Source organism: Theropithecus gelada, chromosome 5 (assembly GCF_003255815.1).
Source record: "Theropithecus gelada isolate Dixy chromosome 5, Tgel_1.0, whole genome shotgun sequence".
NCBI lineage: Eukaryota > Metazoa > Chordata > Mammalia > Primates > Cercopithecidae > Theropithecus > Theropithecus gelada.
This window is the reverse complement of record NC_037672.1, coordinates 19,482,136-19,505,471: the sequence shown is the minus strand read 5'-3', so window position 1 is coordinate 19,505,471 and position 23,336 is coordinate 19,482,136. Positions and strand designations below refer to the sequence as shown.

At 39.7% G+C, this 23,336-nt stretch overlaps 1 protein-coding gene across 4 annotated transcripts in view; it reads right to left on the bottom strand.

The window, feature by feature from the left end:
• Positions 1-217: 217 nt before the first annotated feature.
• SLIT2 (slit guidance ligand 2) overlaps positions 218-23,336 on the bottom strand; it is a 370,015-nt gene continuing 346,896 nt past the window's right edge. For all 4 annotated transcript variants that reach the window (XM_025385835.1, XM_025385834.1, XM_025385836.1 and 1 more), the window contains 5 exons: positions 22,600-22,730; positions 10,750-10,904; positions 3,634-3,922; positions 3,183-3,394; positions 218-2,015 (listed from right to left, as the gene is read on the bottom strand). In XM_025385835.1, the coding sequence (XP_025241620.1) occupies positions 1,774-2,015; positions 3,183-3,394; positions 3,634-3,922; positions 10,750-10,904; positions 22,600-22,730 (1,029 nt within the window). In that variant the 3' untranslated portion in view covers positions 218-1,773. The remainder of the gene's footprint in view (positions 2,016-3,182; positions 3,395-3,633; positions 3,923-10,749; positions 10,905-22,599; positions 22,731-23,336) is intronic.

Here is a 23,336-nt window from a genome sequence, read left to right as displayed (position 1 = left end):
ATCTTTTTTTCAGCAAATTGTATATTTTTATATCCATCTCTCTTATGTGGCCATTCCAGTATCAGTCCCCAGAAATAACAACATGTGAATCTCACACCAATTTTTGGCAACAAAAAGGCATAGGTTTTCTTCCTTGTTCTTTCTGTATCATTTTGATTAATAAATTCTCAAGGAGTGGCCTATTGTGCAATTTCTAAGAAAACCACCAAGCTGTTAATGAAGTAAATATCTGTTTAATTTACAGACATCAGCAGTGTAACTGATATTCGTCTGGAGAAAGACAAAGCACACTGAATTATACATGTACATCTAATTTTCTTTGTAAAAAAAAGAAGTTTTCAGGAAGAAACATCTGCATCTTTACAGGGCACCCTGGGATTTTAATGAGGGAAGAGCACAGTCCACTATAAATCATTATCAATTCTACATGGTAATTTAGCAGCAAACATGTTAACATGGGAACATTAAGATAATAAAGGAGTTTTATTGTTTGGGGGAAAAAAAAAATCACAGTTCTTGACATGACAGTCTTTTTATCCCCACCCCACCCCCAGAAAAGGGCAAAAAAGGTCAAGGACATGTTAATTTGCAAAAGGTCTACTTTCTAGTGTTGATTGCTACACACCATTTCTTTTCTGTGAGGACATGTTGCAGAGGGGCCGCTTCTTTCTGTACAATGACCATCTCACATACAGATTTGTGTTTTCCTCTCTTGGACTTTGCATACTCTCTGCAGGTGTCCTGAATGAGGCCAGTAGGTCAGTGACATCAGTGAGCAGATGTCAAGGTCAACAAACAGACCAACACATATTTATCCCAAGATAAAACCCTATGTTAGTACTATTGCCAAAAAAAAAAAAAAAAAAATCCTGATTTTTTTAAGTTTGAAAAATGTACAAAAATATCAGGATAATTATAAATTAATATATATTAAAGCATCAAGAAACAGTAAAAGGATGGCCTAAAATGTTAAGTACAATGTACTTTGATACAATAAATATTTCTCATGGAAACTGAATACTGTATAGGGCTGTTTAGAACTCATAGAAACAAAAAAATCATATTATTACTAATTTATTTATCAATAATCTATTGGTTCTTTATCATCTCCTTTATCATTTATATTACAAAAAATTAATACTGGAAAATGGTAAAGACTTTTGTGTGCTGCTTCTGCTGACATGCTGACATTTAAAAGGAAGATAAAATTTATTTTATCACTTTCATTTCCTCTTGTGAATGGAACCCAGATCCTCAGGACACTTTATATTTTGCACGAAATATTTCTCATCCATTTGTTCTATCTGTGAATTCTGGAGTTCCATTCTCTTGCCTTGCATCCTCATTCACACGCATGTGCTTGGTATGTCCTAGTGAACTTAGTTGATGTGAAGGAGGGTACGCAGGTTTTATGCTCTGGGCAATTTCACAGCAGTGCACAGTAGCTCCTCTGCCCCTCGTGCATGTGCTTCTGCTTGTCTTCAGCATGTTACAAAGATGGACCCGAGTTGCAATGGTTCCCATCGCTGTTCTAATGCCTCCAGGTATATCTTTCTTCATACTTCTCCAGCATAGGGGAAGCTTTAGTTCAAGCATTTCTTTTTTTTTTTTTTTTTCCAAATGCAGAAAAAAAGTCTTTATTCTCATAATAAAAATAAGTCTGTTCTGTATTTTACAATATATTTCAAATATTTCCACTATGAAGCATTAATTAGTCCAACATGGTCAAGAAGTATACAACCTTTTCCAGAGACAGAGCTGCCGGGAGCGTGCTTAGGACGCACACCTCGTACAGCCGCACTTCACCACCTTCTCAACCTCATCCACAAAGGAGGACCCGTCAGTGCATTCGAAAGAATATTTCCGCCGCTTGCTTCTCAGAGGTCCACAGCACTGCCCTCCTGCACACCCACCTCTGCACTCTAATCGGGACACCTTCTTGGCTGTCTGGCAAGCAGCATAGCCCTGCTGCTTTTGGTAATAATCTCTTATCCGTTCCCCTCGACAAGAGATTTCTGGAAAAGAACAAAAAGCACAAGCATTTGAAGAACGGTCACTGTAAGTCACGCAGAGTGACTGTGAATCCACAATTTAATTCAGAAGCCTTTGCTTCCCCTTTGTAACCTGCTTTACATATTATTAGCTGGTGGCACGGCTTCCTATTCTTTGAAAAATACTTCTTTTTTGTCTTTATTTTCAGCCAAGTGAAAGCTATATATGTAGAGTATAAATACAATGCTATTGCAGTGACAAGAAAATTGGATTCCTAAATCTTTTCTTTCATTGCAAAAAAGGAAAAAAAAAATACACATTTTCTGTTTTTACACTACTAACAGCTGGTTTTGTTTACCACAGGGAGCAGTTTCAGAGAGTATGCGATTTTATTTATTAGACCTGGAGTTTAATATTATCCAATCTGTTACTTAATACAAGTAACATTCCACTAACTTCATAAATTACCCCAATATGAAGTACGTAGTTCGAAAAAGAGACATCTGCTAAAAGCTTCCACGGGCATGTTCTTCTTGTCTCGTCCCTCTGACACACAAAACAAAATCCGTGCCAGCTGGAGACCAGGCGAGCTCTGATCACGCAGACAAAGGAGGAGGAGGAAGGTGAACTAAGAAGTCAGCCTGTTTCCGTTCCTCTCACCCACATGATTTGCTGTGATAAATCAGTCGATTCTAAGGTCAAAGGTCATTTTGTACTAAAACTAGAGCAGAATTAGGAGGACCATCTTCTGTGTGCCAGAAGATTAATAATATATATGGATGAGAACAGTCGGTAAAGGTAAGACAGGAGTAAAGTAAATGTGCTTCAGGTAAAAAGGAGTATTTCTTTTACAGCAAATCAACTTGTGAGAAGCATCTGAAGGCTGCGTACAATCTTGTGGTGGAGGTTTAAGGCCATTTCACATCTGGTGCCTTCATAATACTTGAAAATAAATCAATAGCAGCAACTGCAAGTAGTGCGAAGACCTGGTATTCTCTCCTATCACTCCTATCTCTCCTATCACTCCTATCTCTCCTATCACTCCTATCTCTCCTATCACTCCTATCATTCTGTTGCTCCTGTTGTTTTTTTTTTTTTTTTTTTTCCCCCACCTTTTCTCTCTCTCTTTTCAAAGACGTGGTACCCCTCTTGCTTTGCCATGAGCGAGGTACCCAGTGGGGCTGGCTTACCTCGATCGCAGCTGTCCCCCGTGTATCCACTGCTGCATTCACAGTAGGGCTGCCCCAGGCCTGAAAGCCTGCACTTCCCATGCTTGCACTTGATCGCCTGGCACGGGTTAAACAGATCCTCCTCTTCGTCACAGAGGACGCCTCCATGGCCCTCCAAGCACTTACAGCTGTAGGAGAATGCATTGATGGGCAAGCAGGTGCCATGTACGCATCTACAGGGAGGAGGAACACATGAGTGGGAATGCATTCAGCAGAGGAGGTAAGAATGAACGGAGGTGATGTAAGAATGGAGGATGATTGAGAAAATATGAGGGACAGAGTGCTAATGCCTAATGAACCTTCCCTCCCCTCCCCTCCTCTCCCCTCCCCTCCTTCTTTCCTTCCTTCCTTCCTTGGGTTTGACTTTGAGGCTTTCAGGTGTGTGCTCAACTACCAAGCAGCAGGAACTTACTTATTTCCAAGGCAAGGGTCATTGGTCCGTTGGTCACAGAGGGGCCCCATCCATCCTTCCTGGCACTCGCAGGTGAAGCCTGCCTGGCTGCTGGGCTGGCATGTGCCATGGGCACACACCTTCTTGTGGCATGGCTCACAGCCAGGCAAAATGCCTGTTTGCATCGGCACCTTCTGGAAGTCCTGCAGCTCACTGTTGATGTAAAGGTTCCGGATGCAGCCGTGGAAGCTGGTTCCGTTCTGCCCAGGGGCCTGGCGCAGAGATGCCACATTGCTCTTCCCTGGCATGCCTGGGGAGGAACACCGGGTCAGAGGTCAGGCTCTCTGGGGATTTCTCAGCCATTTGCTACCCAGAAATACTGATGCTTAGGACCTCACTGCCAACCTATTACGGCAGGATATTTGGACAGGGTGGTAGGGAAGTGAAGTGGAGAAGAGATGTGTGTTTTTGTTTTGTTCTGTATTGGAAGACGCTCCAGGGAATTCTAATCCACAACTAGAATAAAATACCTAGTTCACTGGTGGTTAATCTTTAACTTTTAAAATTTGCTTCAAAGAAAACTTTATACGTACACAAATGTATAAAACCTAGAGGCAGAGCTACTGTCCTTAAAGGCAAGATTGGGGGAAGGGAATGCTTCCTCTCCGTTTGTCCTCCACCCCCCACCTCCAGGCACACACTCCTGGAAGTCTGGAGCTCCATAAAGCTCAGTTTGTAGTGCTCTAATTCTACCCCTTATCTTAAAGACAAGGGGCTAGGGCTCAGAAAGCCCTGGCAACATGCTCAAGGTGACCCAGCGAGTTCAGGTTAGAGTTAGGCTGATGAGAAGAACCTCCTCTATCTCTGGAATCAGGGGTAGGTCCACCAGGTCTCAGGGGCTGAGAACTGGGGTTCACAGTGACCATTCACCCCAGCCCTGCCACATTCTAAGTTGGCAACGAATCCAGCTCGCTCCTGGCAGCGCCCCTGAGCTTGGTCAACGATGTCAATGCCATAAACTCACTCCTGATTCTTTTCAGGACAGCACCTCATTCACATCATTTTTTCTTTCTTGCTAATTGAGAGTGAAGACTTCATAGTCCAAGAAATCAGAAATAAAAAAGAAATCCCTTCAAAAACAGAGTATTTGCAATCTTTGTATATATACATTCCACTAGCGACAGTCATCTGGTAACACTCATTTTGGCAAAACGGAAGAATCTTTCCATGGCCTAAGCCAGACCCTTAGTCCCTGGAAGGCATCCTGCAGGAGACACCCATCCAGGGAAGCGGAGAGGGTGCTGGAGGCTTTCAGAGTGCTGGCGACACCACCACCACCTCCCCACAACCCCCCAGTTATGCTTTAGCTGTGCCTAAACTCTGGACTACTGGTTAGAAGTTCTAGGCTGAGGAAGACCCAGTTTCTCACTCTTTAGGGGGGTGGTGGTTATAAAGACCAAGAACTGTAGCACACTGTGAGTCCGAACTTATGCCACCTTCTCCTTTCCCATTCATAGGAAATGACTCATCCATTGGCATTCAAAGCAGCCACCAAAGTCAGAGAGCTAGCTGTATGAAACCACTAGGGTAGAGGGTAAGGATTTCTGGTTCTGTGTGCACTTGCAGCAGTTGTTTCTTCTCTCTGGGGCTTAGCATTGTCATCTATATACCATGAGCATATGGACCAGAGAAGCTGTCCTAAGTTTGTCTTACGTAAGAACCAACAGCAGTGCATGCTCAAAGGCAGTTTTGCAGGCTCCACTCTCTCCCCCTTCTGAGGTTCTGACGCTGTTGGAACAGGAGAGGTGCAGAAATCTAAATATCTACATGCAGCTCAGGTGATTCAGGTAGTCCATGGTTACACTCTGACAGGTACTGAATGAAGTCTCTTGGCTGTGAAGTTCTGTGAGTACAGGTGTCTAGTCATGTCCCTCTTGCTGTGGGTTGCTTTCTAGAGCAGGGCCAAAAGGATGAGACTTACCATTTCCAGGAGAGGACTGGTGACAGAAAATTCCTTGCCCTGGGGTCAGTTTTTCTAATTTAACCACATCCATCCATCATAAGGACTTTAATGACCACACATTTATGGTCCTTTATTCAGTGGTTAAAAATGAACTGCTTCCAAAACTATTTTTAATAGCTCATTTTGATATAGGCCCAACACGCATATGTGCATGTCAAGAATAAATACAGATTGGCAAAGTTCCACAGCACAGAGAAACAATTAGTAAATCTGTTCCTTTTTGTTCCAAAGTTAACAATTAGAAAAAGCCCAGCTTTGACTAAAGTAATCTGTAAATGAAAATGTTTAGACATCATACATATATTTGACTTTCAATAGGCTATCATAAAATCAAGAATTATTCTGAGTCAATCTTTTCACATCCTAGCTAGGAAACTAGGTCTTCATTGACAAACAGAAGTAGATCCATGAATTTTTTTTTTTTTTTTGAGATGGAGTTTCACTCTTGTTGCCCAGGCTGGAGTGCAATGACACGATCTCGGCTCACTGCAACCCTTGCCTCCCGGGTTCAAGTGATTCTCCTGCCTCAGTCTCCTGAGAAGCTGGGATTACAGGCATGCGCCACCATGCCCAGCTAATTTTATAATTTTAGTAGAGATGGGGTTTCTCCATATTGGTCAGGCTGGTCTCAAACTCCCGACCTCAGGTGATCCACCCCCCTCGGCCTCCCAAAGTGGTGGGATTACAGGCATGAACCACCACGCCCAGCCAGATCCATGAATTTTTTTAAGCCTTTCCTCTATGCCATGGACCTAGTTGGAAGTCATTCAATCAGTCAATCAACCAACAGATAACTCAGCAAACAGCTTTTAGCCTTATTTCTACAGGCCTCAAAATGGCAATAAAGAGACCAAGTATCAAGCCTAGGTCCTCTGTCCCGTGGCAGCACAAGGAGGGCATATGTCGCATATACATGGATTTCCATGCATGGGGCTTATTTCTTGATTTTTTTTCCCCATTAGGTAATAAGGGTTCAGTTGGACTATAGACAAAAAAAAAAAAAAAAACATGAAAATTAAATTATTTTGTGTCGGCCGAGTGCAGTGGCTCATTCATGTAATCCCAGCACTCTGGGAGGCCGAGGTGGGTGGATCACATGATGTCAGGAGTTTGAGACCAGCCTGCCCAACATGATGAAACCCTGTCTCTACTCAAAATATTTAAAAAATTAGCTAGGTGTGGTGGCAGGCGCCTGTAATCCCAGCTACTTGGGAGGCTGAGGCAGGAGAATCACTTGAACTCAGGAGGTGGAGGCTGCAGTGAGCCAAAATTGAGCCATTGCACTCTAGACTGGGCAACAAGAGCGAAACTCCGCCTCAGAAAAAAAAAAATAATTGTGTCAAGTAAAGCACATATCCTGGGTAGTTGATAACCCAAGGGTAGATGAAGCTGCCTCTCCATATACTCACCAAGGGGCTGCCTCTCCCCAGATGCTGAGGCAACACCTTCAGGCAGTCTTCCTTGGGTAGCACCCCTGTTTGTTTTTTTTTTAAATTTTTATCTTAAGTTCAGGGGTATATGAGGGTTACACTCCCACCAACAGTGTATATGTGTTACCATATAACAAACTGGGTAAACCCACGTCACGAGGGGTTTGTTGTACAGACTATTTCAGCACCCAGGCATTAAGCTTAATGTCCATTAGTGATTTTTCCTGATCCTCTCCCTCCTCCCACCCCTCCGCCCTCTGATAGGCCCCAGTGTGTGTTGCTCCCCTCTCTGTGTCCATGTGTTCTCATCATTTGGCTCCCACTTACAGGTGAGAACATGCGGTATGTGTTTTTCTGTTCCTGTGTTAGTCTGTTATCGATCATGGCCTCCAGCTCCATCCATGTTCCTGCCAAGGGCATCAGCTCAATTCTTTTTTGTGGCTGAATGGTATTTCATGGTGTATATATACCACATTTTCTTTATCCAGTCTAGAATTGATGGGCATTTAGGTTGATTCTATGTCTTTACCATTGTGAACAGTGCTGCAATGAATATATGCATGCCTGTGTCTTTATGATAGAATGATCGAGATTCCTTTGGCTATATGCTCAGTCATGGGATTGCTGGGTTGAATGGTAGCTCTATTTTTAGGCCTTTGAGGAATCGCCACACTGTTTTCCACAATGGCTGAATTAATTTACATTTCCACCAACAGTGGTATAAGTGTTCCTTTTTCTCCACAACCTTGCCAGCAGTTGTTATTTTTTGACTTTTTAATAATAGCCATTCTCACTGGTGTGAGACGGTATCTCATTGTAGTCACTATATATATATATATATGTGTATATATATATGTGTATATATATGTGTATATATATGTGTGTATATATATGTGTATATATATGTGTATATATGTGTGTATATATATGTGTATATATATGTGTGTGTATATATATGTGTATATATGTATGTGTATTTTTTGAGATGGAGTCTCCCATTGTAGCCCAGGCTGGAGTGCGGTGGCACAATCTCAGCTTACTGCAAGCTCCACCTACCAGGTTCATGTCATTCTCCTGCCTCAGCCTCCCAAGTAGCTGGGACTACAGGTGCCTGCCACCACGCCTGGCTAATTTTTTGTATTTTTAGTAGAGACGAGGTTTCGCCGTATTAACCAGGATGGTCTCCATCTCCTGACCTCGTGATCCGCCCGCCTCGGCCCCAAAGTGCTGGGATTACGGGTGTGAGCCACCACGCCCGGCTGTAGTCACCACTTTGAAAGGGAACCTAGTTACCTTGCTCTCCTTTTCTCCCTCTGTTTCTCATGCCTTTGCCATACAGCATTCAAGGCTGTGGTGTTACAGGTTCCTTGTGCTTTGAAAATCTGAGTCACCCTTGAGACCGCACTCTAAGCGGGGAGAAAGTGGGCCCATGGTGATCTCTGGCAGTGGGACTGGGATGAAAGTGGTTTCCTTGAGGCCTGGGTGCACAGAGGTGCTGTTTGAATTCTTCCAGACCCTCGACCTTCAGAAGGATAAATACTTTTCATTCTGGAATTTAAAACTTTTTTTTCCTCTTTTTTTTTTTTTTTTTCTGGGCTGGGGACTGGGGGAGGAGGAATGTTCTGACTTAAACAGTCTCATCCTGTATTTTCTTTTTTATCTTGAGATAGTGTCTGACTCTGTTTCCCAGGCTGTACTGCAATGGTGCAGTCATGGCTCACTGCAGTCTCAGCCTCCCGGGCTCACGTGATCCTCCCTCCTCAGCCTCCCAAAGTGCTGAGATTATGGGTGTGAGCCACCATGTCCAGCCCTCTTTATTTTTAAAATTTGTTTTGTACTCCATTCTAAAGGGGCTTTGAAAGGTTTAATGAAGTGGATTCTAATGAAAGCATAATAAAATCAAGTGAATGAAAAGTCCATAAATAAACAACAAAAGGCCACAACACTTAGATATGCTCCCTTTCTGCTTTATGTTAAGAAGTGAATGGCAATGCAGGTGGCTCTGGAGTCAGGCGGACCTGGACTTAAATGAGGTGTCTACTACATAATAGCTTTGTGAACTTGGCCAAGTTATATAAAATCCTTGGGATTGCTCTTCAGGGAATACAAAACAGAGAAAATCATATCTACTTCCTAAGGTCTCTGCAGATTAAGGCTATAAAACGAGCACTGTGCTGGGCACATAGCATGGACTCAATAAATATAATTTATTTTGTCTCAAATCAAAGGTACACTTGTGACTTGGCTTCACCCACCTAAAAGCAACCCTGTTAACTGGAATGCTGGCAAGAATGGACGACTTGCTTTGTAATGAGACTCTCCGCTGTGAAGCAATTAGACCAGTCAACTTGCTGAGTAGACTCACTATGCAATACTTTATTGATAATACATCATAGTTACTTGAAGATGCCTCTGCATTCCTGACTTTTTAGGGAGTAGAATGGACTTTGCTTCTTCAACTTTGTATCCTTTATGTATCCATTTACTTAGTTCCTAGTATGTGGTTAGGTACTCAATAAATATTTACAGAATTGAACCAAAGACTTCGAACTGTTTCTAAAACAATCCAACTCTGTCAAAGTGTTAAGATTGTCTACTACTGAAATTATTTAAACAGAAATGCCCTAGACTTAGAGGCACTAAAAAGAAGGCTCTGAGTGGTTGAGATAATGGTGTAGCATAGGTTATTATTTTTCAGAAAATGATGTGAAACTCATGAAAATATCTGTTCAAAGCTTTTACTTATTCATCTGTAAGTTAGTTTTATCAGTCAATTCAAATAAATTCAACGTAATTTAATCCAATGCTTCTCAATTCAGCATTAACTGCTTTCTTGCTCCTTTACCAGAATTTTGAACTTCTATGCCTCCAGTTTATTTTTGTTCCTCCAAATAGAGGCAAGATTGGGACCTCCCTCCTCTGCAGGTCCTCTCCGATGGGCTCCTACAGAACTTTGCTTATATTTCTGTCCCTCATTTATTCACTGATCTGCCTTCTTTACACTTAAAAATAAAGCCCAGGGTCTTCACTCTATGATTTCAAGTCCTAACCTACCTTTCCAACCCTCTCTCTTGTTCATTCACCTTAAGGTCTTGGTGGAACAGAACTATTTCTTGTTATTCCAATACAATTTGTACATTTAATTTGTTCATTCATTCATTCAGTCACTGGATTACAGTGATACTTATCCTATCATCCACACGAATTAGCAACTAGAAGCTCCAGCACAGCAACATTTGACTGAGCTGATAGGGTCTGCCTCCTTAAGGGAGCTGGGGTGGGCTTATCTACTCCCCAGTTTGCATTGAGCTTGTTTTATCATTTTCTTGATTGTATGATTTAACCTGTAACCAACTTGCCTTTTCCATAGACCAGATCAAATATAAGATTAAATTATATAATGTATAAATCACCCAGCATGTGATTAATTCAAAAGAAATATTAATTAATGTCCTTCTCTACCCAGATGACACATTTACTTAGAACCAGAGATGGGATTATAAAATGATCCCTGAATACCCACCTAGAGATCTTTCTGTTCTGTCTTTGCCATCCATCTTTCAAGGATTGATCACTATTGGTCAATGACAAATACTGATGCACTAGGCACTAATAAACTTCAGAATTCATCCAAGATGAGAATCACAGGGTTTGAGGACCAACTGAACTTGGAAAACAGCTTACCTCCTACGTAGAGTGGAGAGTCAAAATTCAGAGTGGACTGCTTTGACAAGTTGGTGATGATTTTGGGGCTCCCACCATCCACGGACAAAGAGAGACTCTGATCCAGGGCGAGTAGTTCCACAATGTGGAAATTTCCATCATTGATTGTCTCCACACTACAACGGAAACAAAAAATTGGCTGATTCTTCCCTTTTCTTTTACAGCAAGGCAGTTAAAATACAAACTTTAATAAGCACTCCTTGGGAAAAGAGACGGCAATCTAACACTACTGAAGATAAAGACCAGTAGTTGAATTTTTTTCAAAAATAGGTATTTTCAAGGAGATGTGATTGATTTCAGCTTCTCAGGAACTGAATACAAAGTAAGTTTGTTCTTTTATGATGAGAAGTAGAAATAACTGCGTTTCATCATCATCCAGCCACATTCTCTCAACATGTAGCAATTCCAAAGGATAATTTATACATTTGCTTTTAACTGCCATAAAAGTTCCATTTACCAAGATACTATTACTTCAAATTGTACTGAAAAGACAAGGAACCTAGGCCGGTGTTAAAAATACTCTAACACACTGACCTTAGGCAACTCCTGGCTTCTGCTCTTAAAAAAACTGTGTATTATGACTTATCAGAATCAAACATACACGCAAATGCAAGGAGAACCAACTTGGTGGGATCTCAGTACTTTTTGAAATTGGTTAATAATATCCTCTTACTTTCTGTACATTTTCATCAACTGATATTACTGTGAAGAAGATATCTATGCTCAGGGGAGACACGGGAATAACAGATTAAATAAAATGCTTAACATAGTGATATCTAGGAAATACTGCAATGACAATGGCTCTCTAGATTCTTTTCTACAATTTTCAAGGGCCAGGTCTAACAATTATTACTGTCACCTTCTAAAAACCTTGGAAGGGCTTATAGAAATTGATGAAGTGAATAAAGACAAAAAGATGAAGAAAGTTAAATGGAAAATGAGAATTAACAAATAAGATGAAGTTGAGTGCAATTAGTAAATATGTGTTACATGGTTTTTAAAGTGTAGTTGCATATCTAACGCTGGTGTGAGAGCAGGCAAAAAAGCAAACCAGACCAATGAAACAGGACCAAAGAAGAAATAGGACCAATACACAGTGCGGTGTTAAGAACATTCTTACCTTTCGCTATATAGGAAAAATATGGCATAACGGAAGTTGGGATCAAAAAATTAATGGTGATGATTAAAGATCTAACATGCTGGGATACTGGAGAGACTGAAAAAGGCTCCAACATGGAAACATGGGAGCATGTGATAGATTATTACTAAATGTGAATACTTAATACTCTGTATGCAAGATGACTGATTAAACTTCTGGGCACTGATATTTAAATTTGTAAAATGGCAAAGTCTAGGGAATGATAGAAAAATGCATTAACATATTTCTGCATGGCTTTCACCACTGGAGTCTAATCATATTCCATTGTATGCTGACAGATAATAAAACGTTTTTTTGATTTGAGAACAAGAGAAATCGTTCTGCAGAAATGTGAAAACATTTGACATTTCTGTTTTAAGTGGTTAGAAGAGTTTAAGTGGTTAGGAGAGTCCACGTGTGCAGGAATCTTTGATAGCCTGTCTCAGATAACAACTTTATAAAATTAAATGTTAGATATGTCAATCAATATTTTTGCCTTTTACACTTTTAATTATCCTAACACTTAACATCTATACAATTGGCAGAGGAAAAAATAGACCAGAAAATTATTTTCTAAGTAAAGTTGCACACTATCCATTAGTGGTTTTAAATATGACTCTCTCCTAAGAGGGTATGCCAAGTAGCAACATCAGCTAATGGTTAAGCATATAGACTCTGTAGTCAGATAATCCTGGATTTGAATCCTGGTCCTGCATTTATGAAGTGTTTGATTTAGATAAGTTACTTTATTACTAATATATTTCAGTTTTCTCTTCAGTAAATGCTAATAAATATTTCTGCCTTCCATGGTTAATTTGAGGACTATGTAAAATGACTGAAAGATACCCAGCATAGCGAAAATGAATGTTAGATATTAGTATCACCATCACTATCATATCGGCCCCCCACCCAACCACGATCATCATGATACAAATAATTCAACCCTATTTCTGAATCTTCTTGATGAAAGAATTTAATTTAGCTTTATTTTAAATATTAATTGTAGGATAATGTTAAAGCCTGGCAGAAATGTAATAACTTCTTTGGGGGCATATCTTGTTCAAGTTACTAAAAGTTTTAAAGTAAAACATTAAAATAAAGACAGACATAGACAGAGTAGAAGCCAATTCCTTTTTACTTTGAGGTTACACACAACTTTCCAAGTAGTTTTATATGGCTGTCCTATCAACATCAACCTTGATAAATATTAATAATGAGGTCCCCATTTTCTCTTTAAAACTGCAAAGAAAAGATGCATATATTACCAAGGAATGGATTCTTGGTCACATATTGGTCTTAGACAGTCAGTTCAGGCATGTCATCATCAATGACGGTGTCTGATGCAGTACAATTGTGTGGTTTAAGTTAACACACTTTTCAGTTTTAAACACCCGAATGCAGCTGGAACTTGGAGGTAGGTAGTTTCATCATCAACTCACTTTACTTATTGCTCTTTTATTCCCTCCTCTGTTCCTTTTTCTTCTTTTTTGAAGTTCATGTCTTAAACTCTTGCTAATTGTAAGCTAATTTAAAGTATTGGCCATGTATTATTTATATCTGAAAATATGTGGTAAGTAAATATAAGGGAGATGTATTAGGAATAACATATATCAATTGTTTTTAGCAATACTCCTAGATGATATCTATAGATAATCATTACGCTTCAAGCATGTTTAAGACAAGACTTCTGAAAATTCATTTTATAAAACATAGTTGGAATTTTCAGTGGCAGTATCGTCAAGGATAATGCTGAGAGATAAATCTTGCTCAGCTTGTCCTAGCTCTCATTAGACATGTCATCTTTGGTTAGTGTGACCTTAGGTGATTTTTCTTCCTTTTAAGAGAAGTGCAAATAATAAGAGCAAAGGATTATATATCACATACTGAGGGCCAGGTACTAAGAACTTGACAAGTATTACCTCACGTAAGCTTCACAACAAGAGGTGGGCACTTGGGACATCCAAGGTGACACATCTAGTTAGTGGCTAAACAGTTCTGAAGCCAGGTTGTCTGGCTCAAGTGTATGTGCTCCTAATTATTATGTACTACTTTTATAATCGAAAACCTGAGGAATACCTATTCCTAGACAAATGGCATGTGTTTTCACCACTAACAAGCTTTTAATATATAATTTCTGTCCCAAATAGCCTGGGAATAATAAAGTTCTACAGTAAATAACTTTGTATGATAGCAAAACTTGATTCATTTACTAAAAAACACTGAATTGTTAATAAAAGTAATAATCTCACAACTAGCCTTTGAAGAATGCATAGAAATTATATGGATTTAAAAACTGAGTTTGGATTTTATTTTCACAATTATGAGTGAGATTCAGACTGACTACACTTTTCTCTCCCTAAAAGCTTTAAATGTCTAATCTGATCACACCAGAACTTCACAGGACTTATCACTGAGATTAATTCCGTTTATATCTCCCTGGAATTAAATGAAGTCTCATCTTGACCTTTTAACAGGTAAGCATAGTGAAGTTCATGATTTTAGATTCCTTCTTTTTTGAGACAGAGTCTCGCTCTGTCAGCCAGGCTGGAGTACGGTGACATAATGATGACTCACTGCAGCCTCAGCCTCCTGGACTCAAGTGATCCTGCTGCCTCAGCTTCCTAAGCAGCTAGGACCACAGCTGCATGCCACCATGCCCAGCTACTTTTTAAATTTTTCTGTAGAGACAGGGTCTTGCTGTGTTTCCCAGGCTGGCCTCAAGCGATCTTCCTGGCTTCGCCTCCCAAAGTGCTGAGATTACAGATGTAAACCACCACGACTGGCCAATTTGTTTTTTAAGATATATTTTACACATGGGACCTAAAGAGAATTTTTCAGAGTTAATAACATTCTAACTTGGTGTTTCATGCTGTCTTTTCTAGCATGAGATAAACTGGGGGATGTCCAGGAATCCTTTGTTTACACATTCGTTTAAAATTAAAGCAGTGGGCCAGGAGTGGTGGCTCACACCTGTAATCCTAGCACTTTGGGAGGCCAAGATGGGCAGATGGCTTGAGCTCAGGAGTTCGAGACCAGCCTGGGCAATATGGTGAAATCTTGTCTCTACTAAAATACAAACAAAATCAGCCAGGCATGGTGGTGGGCGCCTGTAATCCCAGCTGCACAGGAGGCTGAGGCACGAGGATTGCTTGAACCCCGGAGGCAGAGGTTGCAGTGAGCTGAGACAGTGCCACTGCAGTCCAGCCTGGGCAACAAAGTGAAACTCTGTCTCAAAAAATAAATAAAATAAAATAGAATAAAAGCAGTGATCAACACACTAGTTGCTACATAGTAAGACTGCCTGAGCTATAAAGCCATAATTCACTTTTCAGTCTGTAGCAGCTGTCTCCTACATACCCACATGCAACGCATGGCATCCTTCTGAGTTCTGATAAGTATTGATAAACTCTCTTTCACCACTCCCTAGGGAACAATATATTTTATGACTCACAAAAACTACAAGCAAACCACTTAACTTTGAGCCTTTCCACTGGGAATTTGAATTGCAGTTATTACTATTACTATGAGGTTTAGTTTTACTACGCTCACCTATTTCCTGAGATTTGTTTTCTTGAATTTATATACTGGAAGTGGATACATGAAAACAAAGCAGTCACCCCACTGTCTGTAGTCTGCTGCAGAAAAATAATTCAGAACTTTGGGGCCTACAAGAGGGATTTTAAAATGTCTCTGATTTTCTTTCTCTACTTTGCTTACATACAATACATTTACAATGATAAACATAATGTATTTCTGTAGTTTAATAAACAGATTGTTTTTCCTTATGTGTGCTTCAACTTCTTGCCTTAAAATTTTAAAGTGTCTGAGCTGGGTGCAGTGGCTCACGCCTGTAATTCCAGCACTTTGGGAGGCCAAGGCCGGTGTATCATGAGGTCAGGAGTTCCAGTCCAGCCTGGCCAAGATGGTGAAACCCCATCTCTAGTAAAAATACAAAAATTAGCTGGGCATCGTGGCATACGCCTGTAATCCCAGCTCCTCTGGAGGCTGAGACAGGAGAATTGCTTGAATCCGGGAGGTGGAGGTTGCAGTGAGCCGAGATTGCGCCACTGCTCTCTAGCCTAGGTGACAGAGCAAGATTCCATTTCAAAAAAAAAAAAAAAATTAAAATTGAAGTATCTAGTGGCATATTCCACGCTTTGGAATAGGAACTGGAAACCAAACAAACTCAACTGGTCATCTCATTTTGGTATCTGTGGCCTGATGATACTTCACCTGTGAAGTGAGAGTGATACTAAAAAATATTCTTGCATATCTCTTTAGTCAAAAGGAATGGGAAGCCAAATGAGATTAAAGATATCTACGTAGGCCGGGCGCAGGGGCTCACGCCTGCAATCCCAGCACTTTGAGAGGCTGAGGTGGGCGGATCACGAGGTCAGGAGATGGAGACCATCCTGGCTAACATGGTGAAACTCTGTCTCTACTAAAAATACAAAAAATTAGCCGGGCGTGGTGGCGGGCACCTGTAGTCCCAGCTACTCGGGAGGCTGAGGAAGGAGAATGGCGTGAACCCGGGAGGCGGAGCTTGCAATGAGCCGAGATCGCGCCACTGCACTCCAGCCTGGGTGACACAGCGAGACTCTGTCTCAAAAAAAAAAAAAAAAAAAAAAAAGATATAAGAATTTTTCGAATTTTTCAAAAGAAAGCTTTAGAAAATAGTTTTTCAAGTAATATTTTAAATATTTAAATAAATAAAATTCTCTAAACTAGAAAGGCTTCTCTAAACTTGAACATACTGTGGAGTGAGATGTCAGGCTATAAAATTCCCACTTGGGTATTTATTCTTCTGTATCCAGATATCTGAGCAGGAAGAATATCCATGAGTCATCAGCACTACTCACTATTATGAGCCCACTCTGTGCCAAGCACGATGCCAGGTGCTTTACATTCATTCAATTCTCATAACCAAACATGAAAAGCAGATCTAATTGCATTTATTGAGATAACAAAAATGAAGCACAAAGAAACGAAGCAATTTGCCCAAGGTTATAAGCTAGTTAAACAGGGGGACTTTTACATACAGCATATCAAGAATGGCTGAATAAACATCTTGGAAACAAGAATACCATATAGATTCTGTCTACTGTCTGTCTCCCCAATGAGACTGAGCTTCTCAGACACAGAGATCATCTTTGTTGAGTTTCTTTTGTATTTTTGTTGAAATGTAAGCCCGTAAACTGCACAGCCCAGAGTGTATGTAGCCAACCAAATGTAACAGTAGGTAAGAGAAAGTCCCCTGAATTTGAGCAGGTTGCCTAAATATGAAAACTTGCACACCGGTAAGGTGGTTCGTCTGATTTTCTTATTTTTAAACAGTAGTTAGCTGGGTTTCCAAAGAAGCTGCCTGGTTTGGAAAATGACATTAATTTGAATCTAAAAGAAGCATATATTTTTCAAGAATAACTTTCATTTAAAAAAAGTTTGTTTTTCTAGATGAAAAGAAAGTCACTTTGAAAGACAGCACATTATTAGCCTACTTGAGAATAAAAATTTAATACTCCAGCCCTGTCTGAGGACCTACTGCTTAAATTTAGGCTGCTATTCCTTTTTCCATTTATTCATGGCACTATTACTGACATGGTTTGGCTGTGTCCCCACCCAAATCTCATCTTGAATTGTAGTTCCCATAATTCCCCATGTTGTGGGAGGGACCGAGTGGGATATCAGTGAATTATGGGGGTGGTTTTCCCCATACTGCTATCATGGTAGTGAGTGAGTCTCACGAGATGTGATGGTTTTATTGGAGTTTTCCCTTTTTGCTTTGTTCTCAATTCTCTCTTGTCTGCCACCATGTAAGACATGTAAGCCATTCCTTTCGCCTTCTGCTATGATCGTGAGGCCTCCCTAGCCATGTGAAACTGTGAGTCTATCAAACCTCTTTTTCTTTATAAATTACCCAGTCTTGGGTATGTCTTTATCAGCAGTGTGAAAATGGACTAATACAATTACTAAGTCCCTCTTTATGCTATTCTCTCAGTGTTGTAAAGATTAGGCCCGTGTGCCATACTCCAAATCCATTCCCTTGTTAGGCAGCTAATTTCATCTATGTTGCTGGTTACAGCCCTTTAGGCAGCAGGTTGTTGGCAAATGTTTAACAGCTGGTACTGTTAAAAAAAAAAAAAACAAGAACAGAAACCCGGATTTGTAGGCTTTGCTGATTTTTGTGGTGGGAATACTCCCAACATGGCTGATTTCATTGTGAGCATCAAGCATGATGTTGTAGAACTTGGATATGGGAAGAGATGCAGACAATCAGCTCGCAAAGTATGTATTCTTTTTACACAAGGGGTTCTCAAAGTGTAGTCCCTGGAGTACAAGATATCCTGGAAACTTGTTAAAAATGCAAAATTTCAGGCCTAGCTAAGACCTACAGAATCAGAAACTAGGAGTGGTGCCCAACAACCTGTATTTTAACATATCTTTCAGGTGATTCCAACACAGACTTTTGAAAAACAACCATTCTACACTACTGCCTGTATGCTTGATGCTGTTAATAGCAGGTATGTCTACAAGAAGCCATGATCTTCTATTCGGATGTAAGAGATAAGATGAGAAAATGTGCATACTACTCTATTTCTACTGCTAAAAGAATAATTACTACATCTTGAGTTTTCTTAAACACACTTCAAGCTATGTTAACTAGTGTCTTTTAACTTTGAACATAGTTGGCTGTGTTTTCAAAGAGGCTGTCTGGTTTGGGAAATGACATTAGCTTGAATTTAAAGAAAGCAGCACATATTTTTTATTAATAACTTTTGTAAAAAATGTTTCCCCTTATCTAGATTAAAAGAAAGTCTTTTTGAAGGGCAACAAATGACCAGTCTAGACATAATTTTATAAAATGGTTCTCTTCATACTGATTTATGTGAAACAATAGTTGACATATAAAATAATTTTTTTAACCAAAAATATCCTATAGAAATAACAATATATTATTACTTTCCCCTCATTTTAACAGATTTCATTTTGCTAAAATAAAATCAATTTTCTTCAATGTGGAGAATTAACCAGGCAATTGAAATGATGCACCAGGCCAGGCGCAGTGGCTCAAGCCTGTAATCCCAGCACTTTGGGAGGCCGAGACGGGCGGATCACAAGGTCAGGAGATCGAGACCATTCTGGCTAACACGGTGAAACCCCATCTCTACTAAAAAAAATACAAAACACTAGCCAGGCGAGGTGGCGGGTGCCTGTAGTCCCAGCTACTCGGGAGGCTGAGGCAGGAGAATGGCATGAACCCAGGAGGTGGAGCTTGCAGTGAGCTGAGATCCGGCCACTAGTGGCACTCCAGCCTGGGCGACAGAGCGAGACTCCGTCTCAAAAAAAAAAAAAAAAAAAAAAAAAAAAAAGATGCACCTGAAGTATAAAATTATTTCCAAGTGCAAGACCCAACAATAATATACTAAATAATGCAAAATTTAGAAAACAATGTTCTACCAAAGTAAATTTTATATAACATAGAATTATGACAATAAAACTGAACTTAAGTGGAAACAAATCAAAATTTGAAAATGTACTTCACCCAGACAGAATTTTATTAGCCACTTATGGGACAGCTGATTGCAACACTGTTGTTGATAGATTTTACTACAGGGGATGGAGAAGTACTATCTTTCATCAAAGATTTTACACTGTAGTAAAGGCCTGGCCCAGGACAGAGGTTACCTTGCTTGGCATTTTCTGGCATTTGAAAAAAGGTCAAAAAATTAGCCGTATTATAGTTAAGAGTTAGGAAAAACTGCAAATTGAAGGTAAAGGAAAGGAGAGGATTAAGAGTAGATCCATTGCACCTGTGATGCATTTCGATGCCAGAAGGAATGCGATGGGAACACAGGTTTGGGTGAAGCAAATGAAATAAACTCAGTTTTGAACATCCTGAATTTGTGATACCAGTAGCCGTCATTGTTTACGATTTACCAAACATCATTGCAAATATTTTACATTTATCATGTCATACAATTTTTACTGTAATCTCACAAAAAGGAGACTATTATTTGTTATCCCCATTTGCCAGATGAGGCTCAGGGAGCTGAAGCAATCTGTCTAAGACACACAGTTAGTTGATAACAGAGCCGGACTGGAATCAAGCCAGACTGTCTCCAGAGCAGCTGCTATTTCTATTATTTCAATTTGATTTTTGAGTGGTAATGACATTGAAATGGCTCAAAAATCAAATGGATATAAAATGGTATTCATGCAGAAGTCTTGTTTCTATTTCTTCTTCTCTATGTCTAGTTTTTCTTTGTGCAAATACATGAAATTATAAGTGCTCATATTTATCTCCTTTGATACTTGTTCTTCCTTACATTTCCTTCCTGTCTTCCTTCTTTTTTCTTCATTGCTTCCTTCCTTTCCTCCTTTTTTCTTATATTAATTTTCTTAATGTAAACATAACATTCTATATTTAATATATTAATAAAATATACACATCTATATATCTGAATTCTTGGTAATTATTGCCTCTTATTAAAAAATAAGGTCATAGTTTTTCTTGATTGGAAAATCAAGAAAATTTTTTGGTGATAAGCCAAAAGGCAATAATTAAATTAAAGCTATATTTGCTCTAGGCCTCACATTTTGTATCTCTATTAGATGATCTGCCAGCAGAAACATAGGCTTGTAGCTCCTAATAAAGAATATGCAACATAACAGTCCTTTGATAAATGTCATAAGATACATTCCATTCTTTATTAGGTGAAATGGCAATGAGCATAAACTCAAAAAAAGTAGTGATGGTAGGTCCTTGTTTGGATGTAATCACTTGGGCTTCTACAAAGTATTTAGAAATATTTTGGCATATGTGATATGAATGCTAGCTTTAATAAGCCAAACCAAAAACCTTTACTATGGCTTCTGAGAGTTCTGTGCTGCGTCATTACATAAAATAAATTAAAAAATAAATAAAACAATGAACCACAAATTTCTGAAATCTTTCTATGGGCCGAAACACATTGAGGCAAGAAAATTTAAGGCCTCATAATATCTAAAATCTTGGCACTAATTTATCACCATTGGGAGATAAAATAAGTATTGTATTCAACTTGGAAATCAACAATTATGTGTTTGTTTCCATGCTCCAAATATTCACAAGTGGTGGATATCAAATTCCATTCATGGCTACCAGTGGCATGTACTTTCCCAGAACTACTATGAAGCATCAAATAAGATGTGAAGTCTTTTGAAGCACATTGATACATACATATGAGAGTACCAATAACATGCAGGCCAGTGTCTCCACTTTACGTCATAATCAATGCCTATTTATTTGTTGCCAAGTGTGTTTGACCTACAGATATGTTTTGTTCATCATATATAGTATTAAAAATGCACACGGATATCTAAAGGAGAGAAAATTTATATTAAAAACCCCCCAGATTTCTGCCTTTTTCCTGAAAAACCAAAAGTCTGGCAAAACCTAAGTCCATATTTTCCCCACGGAGAACTGAGTAGATGCAATCCTGTTTTGACAAATAGTTACTATTGGTTCATTCCAGTCACAACCACTTATTTTATATTGCCAACATCAAGGCTTTATAATAAAATAATACTTATGTAAAAAATTAGATCTTTTACAGAATAAAAGGGTGAGAGCATATTATTTTCTTGCACTTGACCTGTTTAATCATTTATGATACTTATTCAGAAAAACTGACTGCTTAGGAGTTTGTGGCCCCTTCTCTAAAGGGTGAATTTCTACATGTGAAAAAATTAACTAGCTAAATAGTCTGCAGGATGTTAGGGAATTGGTGTTGGGTTCCAACAGAGGGGTTCTGATAGTCTTATGCAATAAGGACTAAAAACTATACCCCACAGCCACCACCCATTTCATATCTCCAGTATATTATTAATATCATTAATCACTAGAAAACTTCCACAATGAACGGTCAAGATTCCCTATGACAACACTGTATGAATCCATTTGCTTAATCTGCGTAAGTTCCAAATGAGTTGGGCCTTTGTTCCTTAAAGCTCGGGATAGGTCCGGCACATAGTAAGTGCTCAATAAATCTGTGAGGTATGAATGGCAGCCTGAAGTCACTCACAGTGCTGGATATCTTCATTTGAATCTCTGGACCTCCCTTCCAACTTTCTTTACCCAACTCTGAGTCCTGGGAGGCTCATGTGCAAGCTACATTACTAGAGTCTATAGATTCCTTCTTTCCTGGCATGCAGTGTGGCCAGTGGGGAACACAGACTGGAGATTGTTGGGAGGAAACAGAGTGAGGTTGTGTATTTCAAAAGCTGGTTGTTTCTGTGGGAGCTTACTGCAAACCTCTAGTAAAGGTCCCAGCTTCTTGCAGGCAAACCTCTCTACAAAGCCTTTACAGAGCGTGAGTTTCCATAACCGCTCCCTCCTCTTGATTCTTCAGGTGGATGGGTAGCAACACCTCCCTGCATCCCTTGTTTCCAGCTCCAGGTTACTGTACTATCCCAGTCACCTCTTTGGACATAGCAGTCCCCTTACAAATCCCTCCTGAAACTCTCCAGTTTGAGCATGCCCTCCGTTCCTGCTGGGTTTCTCACTAATACCCTCATCCTAAGACCTGCTGGAGCCAACTTAGTCTCTCTCCTCCCCATAACAAAATAATAGAGGAGACGCAGTTCTTCATTAAGCAATGTTTTTTCACCTTTACCCGTAACTGAGAGATCTTCACCTGTAAATGGCAGAAGCCGGGTGGGAGCCGGTGTCGTAGCTGGCACGAACACGCCCCCGATAGAGTTCTACCGCGATATGGTCCTTGTCACCCTTATACAGGAGGATGCCGCTGTCTTCATCTGTGGCAATCTAGTAGAAAGTAACCCTGGCATTACTAGGATGTGTAGGCAACCAGACGTATTTCATCAGAAAGAGACTGCTAAGTGAAGTGAAGAGGTTTTACTCTGGTTTATGTTTTCCGGATGGCTATGAGAAAATAATGCTGAAATTATTACTTGAAAGGTGACTTGTTCTTAAATTGCTTTGTTGCAAATAAATCCATAAAGAAACTTAAAAAGAACAAGAAGAAATCCTCAAGTAAACATGTTGGATGTGCTTAGAACTTTCTTTGCTGGAGATTTTTGCTAAACCACTCCTTTTGCTCCTGTTATAAGCTTTATTTATAGCATCTGTGAAAAATGACCACATTGTCAAAGATGGATTTTTATATCCCATATTAAAAAAAAAAACACCACAAATTTTTCACAGTTATGCCATGTGGAGGGGGAAGTCTTTGTTTTTATCCTGCTCTTTGGCCCATTTTGGCTTTTAAAGGATTAATTAAGTTAAGACTTAAGCCCCAACATCACTGTGTGGTTCTCAAAACAATTTGGTAGGGCAAACACTGGAAGGCAGGGACTCATGCCTTCCAGGATTCTCTTCTTCCTGACTTCAGAAGGACCCCCTGTCCCTCAC